General features: G+C 36.5%; 1 protein-coding gene across 4 annotated transcripts; it reads left to right on the top strand.

Annotated features, from left to right (window-relative positions):
- Window positions 1–375: 375 nt before the first annotated feature.
- On the top strand, window positions 376–7,463 carry LOC136218886 (nuclear/nucleolar GTPase 2-like). Of its 4 annotated transcripts, XM_066006051.1 has the most exons (14): window positions 385–525; window positions 1,479–1,498; window positions 2,121–2,201; window positions 2,311–2,564; window positions 2,796–2,929; window positions 3,117–3,246; window positions 3,433–3,593; window positions 3,938–4,039; window positions 4,131–4,235; window positions 4,574–4,702; window positions 4,800–4,940; window positions 5,243–5,343; window positions 5,756–5,813; window positions 6,844–7,463. In XM_066006051.1, the coding sequence occupies exons 4-14, from the start codon at window positions 2,333–2,335 to the stop codon at window positions 7,252–7,254; spliced, it is 1,704 nt and encodes a 567-aa protein (XP_065862123.1). In that variant the 5' UTR covers window positions 385–525; window positions 1,479–1,498; window positions 2,121–2,201; window positions 2,311–2,332; the 3' UTR covers window positions 7,255–7,463. The 4 variants fall into 4 exon arrangements, with proteins under 4 accessions (XP_065862121.1, XP_065862124.1, XP_065862123.1 ...); XM_066006050.1 differs by lacking the exon at window positions 2,121–2,201; XM_066006049.1 differs by lacking the exons at window positions 1,479–1,498; window positions 2,121–2,201 and having other exon boundaries at window positions 376–525.
- Window positions 7,464–7,668: the final 205 nt, after the last annotated feature.

Here is a 7,668-nt window from a genome sequence, read left to right as displayed (position 1 = left end):
AGATGTCCGCCGCTTACCATTCCTCGCTAACCAATCTTTAATCAAAAAAAGGATCAAACTCCTAAATAATTATTTTTCCACATTGAGCCCTTGATCATTAGACCGGAGCATGGGCCGGCGTGCCCGCCCGGCCCGTCCAGAACCAGACCCATTTAGAAGGGCCTGGACACATAAAAATGCATTCAGGTCCGGCCCAAGCCCGTATAAGCCCGTCAAAAACTGGACGGACTTTACATATTTTACATCGGCCCGACCGGATACAATATGCTGTTTTATAATATTATGTAATTATATAAATACTTTTTTTTTTTGAAACAATATAAAATTAATTATAATTTTATAAACAAAAATATAAATATATAAAAATTTGCTTAACCTAATTTCCTACATCCAAAAACGCCGCACAACAACACAAGCAGAGAGACGAGCCTCTTCACGCCGCAGCCTGCAGGAAAGGAAACCCTCCTTCACCCCGTTCTTCACCGCCGCCGCCGCCGCCGCAGGGAGCCCTCCTTCACGCCGCAGGTTTGTTTTCTCGACTATCTCCTTCTCCCTCTTTCTTCTCACTCCCGTTTTCTCTCTCTAATCCTCTGCCCTGTAATTCCCGTAATTTCACTGTGTTTTTGTCATGATTTTGGTTTGTTGCACTGTTTAGTTCAGAAAGATCCATTGCTCTTTGATTTTGATACTGTTTCATTTTTTTGAACCGTTGTTGAGGTTATTTGAAGTGTGGCCATATCGTATGAAAATGATATTTTTCTTCCTCCTTAGAACTGATAGTTTTAGTTTGAACTGTGATCTTTCTCGGCTTCACTAAGTGTTTGGTTGTTCACATACATCTCATTCTTCTTGCTGTACATATTTTTTTTGGCTAGTCAAATATCTATGGATTCAGTTAAGTTCACTTGCTTCGTGGTTCAGGACTATGTTCTGTTTGCATTCGTTTTAAAATATACAGATGGGCGATGGGCTTGGACGGCGGGCTTGGTATTTATATCTCAGGCCCGGGCTGGTCTGGGCCTGGGCTCATCAGGCTTTATTAAAAGCCGACCCGAGCCCGACCCAGTCCGGCCCATGCCCAGGTGATCATTGATTTTGTTATGGATTTGGCCCTTATTTAAATTTCCCGATTTGGCGATTCTAATGTTGAAAATCACGAGCCGAATTCTAATTTCGTTTTAGTTTTTAATTTTTATCTCTCCTAGTCAATGAGCTCTTATTTTTATTTGCCCATGTCAACAAGCCGAATCGGCCTAAAGATGTATGCAGTCCAAACTTGACGAAAAAGTTAAATAAGGGTCCAATCCATAATAGAATCAATGATTAAGGGCTCAATGTGGAAAAATAAATGATAAGGGGCTTAATCCTTAAAACAGCCAAAATTCAGGGGCTTAATTATGCTTTTTGTTATTAATAAAATATAATTAATATTTTCACATAAAAATAATAAGCACTATACTCATTTGGTAATTTTGCAGAAAATTGTATTATCTCAAAGGTAATTTTGCCCCAAATTTTGAGTTCCATGCAATAGGATGGAGGAGGAAGAGGGTGTAAGTGAAAGAAATAGAAAATAGAGTGACTGTTATGAGAAAAAATAAAGCTCTGATTTTAATGGAGTTTGGGAAGCGCATATGCATTAATTTTTTTTTAAAGCAATAAACCTGTGCCTTAGCCTTTGTTTGGGAGTTTCGAGGTTAATGGAGGTGAGAGTTAAAGGAGGTAATGGAAAGGGAAAGGAAGTGATGGAAAAGAAAGTTAAAAATTAACTTTGTTTGGGAGTTTATAGGATGTAAATGAGGTTAAATATTTAACTTCGTTTGGAAGTTTTAATATGGAGGGGAAGGAATGTTAAATTTGCTCTGCAGAAATAAAAAAATTTACTTTACGTTACTCCCAATTTGGAGGTTAGAGTTTGGAGGTTAGAGGAAGTAAACATTTAACCCCATTAACCTCCATTTACTCTCAAAAAATAACTCCCAAATAAGGTTAACTTAATACTTAACCTTCCATTACTTCCATTTCATCCATTAACCTCCTCCCAAACAAGGGCTTATGGCACATGTTAGATTTGCCGAAAAACGAATTATGATAGTAATAAATTGTTTACATTAATAAAGGAGAACTATTTAATGGCCCATGCCCATTAAGATTTGGTTCCTCTTTCGAAAACCCTAGTCTTTCAACTCCAGACTGCAAAGGTATATCTCATCTTCTCCATACTTCTCCATTTCACGTATCACCCAACTTCCTGTACCGGTTATCTGTGCGTTATAGTTTAACTTAGCGGTTGTGCCCCAATTCTTTTAGGGGTTTCAGTATACAAGTGAAGATGGCAAAGTCGAAAGAGAGGAAGGCGAATGTGTCTGGTAGGCCGAAGCATTCCATGGATACCAACCGTAGCAATGCACCTAGCAGCGAAAAGCGTAGTGCCGCCACCGTGCGACGCCTCAAGATGTACAAAAATAAACCTGTGAGGAACAGCAAAGGGCATATTTTGAAGCATGAATTGCAGTCCAAGGAGCTGCCAAACACGCGCATCCAACCTGATCGTCGTTGGTTTGGTGAGCTTTCTCAGCACAACAACTTGTAGACATGTATTTTTCACCCTTTTTCTGCTGTGTTGATTGGTCCAATTGTTTCTTATATATTGAAAATATGTTAATTGAAGTATAGTTATTTATTTGGACAACTTTGTACAGACGGTTGTTTCACTATTACCATGTAATTTTTGTTTTTTCATAATCTTGTAGAATTGAATGGCCTGGAATATCTAATTACTAGATTTATTGCAGGAAATACGAGGGTTGTAAATCAGAAAGAGCTTGAATTCTTCCGTGAAGAGCTCCAAGATCGGATGAAAAATCCCTATAATGTCATATTGAAGGAGAGAAAGCTGCCACTGTCCCTTTTAAATGACCATCAGAAGGTATTATTTATCTTCTTTATTTCTTATTTCATTTTTAGATGTGGAGCTCTCATATGGTGATATTTAAACCTAAGATAATTTGATGTTTTTAGTAGTTATAGGGAACCTACAGAGACAATATGAATAGTCATACAATTACTACGATTTATGTTCTGAAATGCCTTACCTTTATGTTTAATCTGTGAAGCAAGCCAGAGTGCATCTTCTTGATACAGAGCCTTTTGGGGATGCATTTGGACCAAAGAGGAAGAGGAAGCGCCCAAAGCTTTTAGCTGCAGATTACGAGTCTCTAGCTAAAAAAGCCGATGGTTCTCAGGGTAAATTAACTGATTGCTTTTTGTTGGGAACTAGGAAAGTATGGGATCTCTTCATATATCTGTTGTCCTTCTTCTCTTGATAGTAAAGGGTGATTTTTTCATTGTATTTTTGAGATTATATATGTGGTGTCGTGTTACCAACAAAAGAGAAAGATAACATACTGAATTTTTATTTTTATTCTGCAGATGTTTTTGAGGAGAAGCATAGTACTTATGCATCTGCAGAAGGAGATGAAGAAGATGGGCTAAGGGACCTGGTTCGACATACAATGTTTGAAAAGGGCCAAAGCAAACGTATATGGGGAGAACTCTACAAAGTTATAGACTCATCAGATGTTGTTGTCCAGGTTATTACATTTCTCCTCGGCTGAATAAAAGGACATTGCATCTATTTTTCTCAACTGTGAATAAAGATAAAACTTGATGTCTGAGATTTAACTTTTTTATGCTTTTTAGATGCTTAATGAAGATTTGTCATGCATTATCATTATATGGCTGGTGTGCACTACGTGCATGCCTGCCTTGACCTTTGCAGGCATATGGAGCTATAACTGTTCTATCTTGATCAAAAAGTTTGAAATCAAAATGTCATTTACATTCATTTTTTTGGGTTCTTCTCTCTCTCTCAAAGAATCCATTTGGTTGTTTGGAAGAAAAATTCTGAAACTTTTTTCTCTTCAATACGTTACAGGTTTTAGATGCCAGAGATCCCCAAGGCACTAGATGCTACCATTTAGAGAAGCATTTGAGAGAGCATTGCAAACATAAACACATGATTCTTCTGTTAAACAAGGTCAGACATTTTTATGTTTGATGTTTTGATTTTTCTTCATCTATTTGTTCTTTGAGTAACTTTTGGTGAATGTTGTTATGCTCTCAATCAGTGTGATCTTGTTCCGGCTTGGGCTACAAAAGCGTGGTTGAGGATATTATCTAAGGAATGCCCAGCTCTCGCATTCCATGCGAGCATTAACAAGTCTTTTGGCAAGGTACATAGTATTACATCAATCTTGAAATTACATACCAAAGTACTATTGCTTGGCTTCACTTATTTATCTCTATGTTCTGTTTGATATGTAGAGTCCAACAATCTATTGCGTGTTTACATATATACTCAAGTATTTCTTATAGATAATTTCTGTTCTATGCATAAAATTGATACTTGCAACCACAAGCATACATTTTTCCTTCGACAATGTTCTTTTTCTGCAATGACATGCTGGTTACATGGTAACATAGAACTGTTAAGAAGAAATAGGAAAAATTGTAGTAAGTAACTAGATTCAATCTTCATTTAATTTTTCAAACTGATTCTTGTCAAGTACAGGGTTCTCTTCTATCTGTATTGAGACAATATGCCCGCTTGAAAAGTGACAAGCAAGCAATATCAGTGGGATTTGTTGGGTATCCCAATGTTGGAAAATCATCAGTTATCAATACATTGCGGACTAAGAATGTAAAATTTCTTTCCCTTTTAATAGTTGTATTTAGTTCTTGATATCACCTAGATGTTTCAATATCATTGACACATTTATTTATTTCTTTAATTGAAGGTCTGCAAGGTTGCTCCTATCCCGGGGGAGACCAAGGTTTGGCAGTATATTACATTAACAAAACGGATCTTTTTGATTGATTGCCCTGGAGTTGTTTATCAGAATAATGACACCGAAACTGATGTTGTATTGAAGGGTGTGGTAAGTATCTCATCTGTTAGCTTGCATAGGCGCTATATGGCTGTCACTCAATTTCTTCAGTTCTCTATCTTCTGCGAGTGTTGGATCTATGTTCTTTTGTTAGGATGCTTGGAGGCAAATGTTGTGGGAAAAAAACTGAAACAGAACAACTACTAATCATCCCTGTTTTCTGCGAACATAATATTGAAATGAGTCACTTGACCCATTGTTTTCAAGGCGACGTGTGCTTGATCTTGCTTTCAGTGCACATAAGTTACAATGTTTAGTTAATTGCTTATGTGGATGATCGGGCCCTTTTGCAGGTACGTGTCACAAATTTGCATGATGCTTCTGAACATATAGGAGAAGTCCTGAAACGTGTCAAGAAGGCGCACCTTCAAAGAGCATACAAAATAAAAGAGTGGTGAGGAATTTTGGTTATGATTGATGTACTTGGTTAAAGTCAAGTGGTGTTAGTCATTTTTTTTTTTGATAATGGTGTTAGTCATTTTGAATTTAGAAGCTTTTCAGAGCATTATGGCCTTCTGGTGGATTGTTTACTTGATATCACCCTATGCAGCCATAGTTGTTGGTGTCAATTTCTGCAATCTCAAAGCCTGAACTGGCTTTGCTCCAAAAATAATGCTTGATTGCACAAAAAGGATAACTTATTGAATCTTAGAACTTTGTGGGGAAACTGTTTGTGGTATATTCTTCACTTCATGCCTAGTCAAGTTCACAATATTTTAGATTTTCTATCCCTTAAGCATTGTTTCTATTCTGGATTTCTTTTTGTTTCTACTTTACTCTCTGAACTATTGTGGCTATTTTTTCAGGGTTGATGATAATGATTTTCTATTTCAGCTTTGCAAATTATCGGGGAAACTTTTGAAGGTAGATTTTATCTTGAAGTGCTTGATTGAACAAGTTTTACAATTTGATACACTTTCCAGGATACAATTCCATGCTATAAAGAAAAACTAATCGGATTAGAGTGTTACTGAGCTGACAATAATGAAAATATGCCATTTGTGTTTCATATTTTTCTTTCTAGAGCTTAAGGACCTTTTCAGATAAGCGGAACATAACTAACTGTAATTAATAACGAGCTCAAACTCCTAGAGCGAGTAAGCAGACAACGTACTCAAGAAAAACCAGGTGTGAAGTATAAACGCCTGAAAGATTTTTTTTTTACTTTTTTTTTTTGTTTAATATGGTTATTCTGTGTTTTTAACTCGGGCCGTTACATGTGTAATTTAAATAATTAGGGTATTTCTGTTGTTTCCAGCTCTTTCAGAATAATATTTATTTCATTTTTAGATCCTTAGTTCTAGCCTTCATATTCTAGGAGTATATGTTTCTTTCTTTTCAGTTTTCTGTGGAGTCCTTGACAGGATTAGAATTAGTTCGAGTTTCTCTAATATTAATTAGAATCTTGAAATACTGAATATTTTATGTTTCAGTTCACGATTAATTAATTAAATTTCCATCAGTTCTTTGAGTTGTGTGATACAGTTCTCCTTATCTGTGATTTCTGTGCGGAGCGTAGGTGCAGTTGCTTCTAGGTGGGGTGCTTAGAACCCTTACCTTTGCTACATTTTCTACCAAAAACCAGCCCATTCACTTCTTTTTGAATATCTACTTATTTTCCCATCCATGCTTGCCATCATATAGAAGTATAACATTTTCAAGCTTCGCTACATCAGTAAGTGCTAGTGACTGTAGGGAATAGAATTCTTACTAACCTAAACGATTATCATCCCGTAGATTGACTGCACTTCAGGAATGTTACATTATTTATAAACATGGAACTCATTTGGAAGACTGTGGAGAGCCTTTAGCATTGAAAATGAATGCATAAGAATCAAACAATCAATTGCACCAGCTTTTATTGAATATCTTTCAAATATATTGTTGTGTACAGGGTGGTGAAGCAGATTTGATGACTGCAGCAAAGATGGTTCTTCATGACTGGCAGAGAGGTAAAATACCCTTCTTTGTTCCGCCTCCACGTCAAGAAGATGAGTCGTTAGAGAAACCAAATTCATATGGTGTGGATGAGGAGGCTGAGGGGGAGGATAGTAATAAAAAATCAGCTGCTCTTAAAGCCATTGCAAATGTCATCTCATCCCAGCAACAAAGAAATGTCCCTGTTCAGAGGGATCTTTTTAGTGAGAATGAATTGAAGGGCGATGGAAGTGATGCTGAGATGCCTGTGCAGCCGTCAGAGATGGGTGATGAGCTCCCAGCTGAAGACGATGAAATAAATGAGGAAGACGAAACAGCTTCAGAGGAAGACGAAATAAATGAGGAAGATGAAACAGCTGAACCGTAGTTGAGATCTACCTGTTTTAGATTGTGTTTTTTTTTAAATAGACAGGTAACAAATTTTGTTTTTGGTATGTAAGAGTAATTGATTGATTTGCTGTGTTGAGAAAGGTATACAGAGAGGATAAAAAATATCCAATGTTTTGGTGTATCAACTCAAAGACTAATCTCATTACAAATCTCAATCGTCAAATGTTTGTAGTTATTGTGAAATAAGTTTTGGAGTATATTTCACTCGGCAAAACTTGTAAAACCGTGTCACATTTTATTAAATTGCTAATGGCTGGCTGTCATATTTTTCATGTTTCAATCTCAAATAAGAAGAATAATCTCATTTTGAATTTAATTTCCAACTCTCCTCCTAGTTACCTCAATCTTAATTTAGTTTTAGATATCTAAAAAGCTGGGCAAGTTTTGTTGC

This window comes from Euphorbia lathyris, chromosome 2 (genome assembly GCF_963576675.1).
Source record: "Euphorbia lathyris chromosome 2, ddEupLath1.1, whole genome shotgun sequence".
NCBI classification, from domain to species: domain Eukaryota; kingdom Viridiplantae; phylum Streptophyta; class Magnoliopsida; order Malpighiales; family Euphorbiaceae; genus Euphorbia; species Euphorbia lathyris.
This window is presented reverse-complemented; position numbering and strand designations above follow the sequence as displayed.

Bases quoted from the DNA above. Each gene is read 5' to 3' on its own strand.
- LOC136218886 (XM_066006049.1), top strand. From the start codon at position 2,333: ATGGCAAAGTCGAAAGAGAGGAAGGCGAATGTGTCTGGTAGGCCGAAG. The intron at 4,236-4,573 runs GTACATAGTATT...TGTCAAGTACAG, and splicing joins TTAACAAGTCTTTTGGCAAG to GGTTCTCTTCTATCTGTATT. The intron at 5,814-6,843 runs GTAGATTTTATC...TGTTGTGTACAG, and splicing joins TATCGGGGAAACTTTTGAAG to GGTGGTGAAGCAGATTTGAT.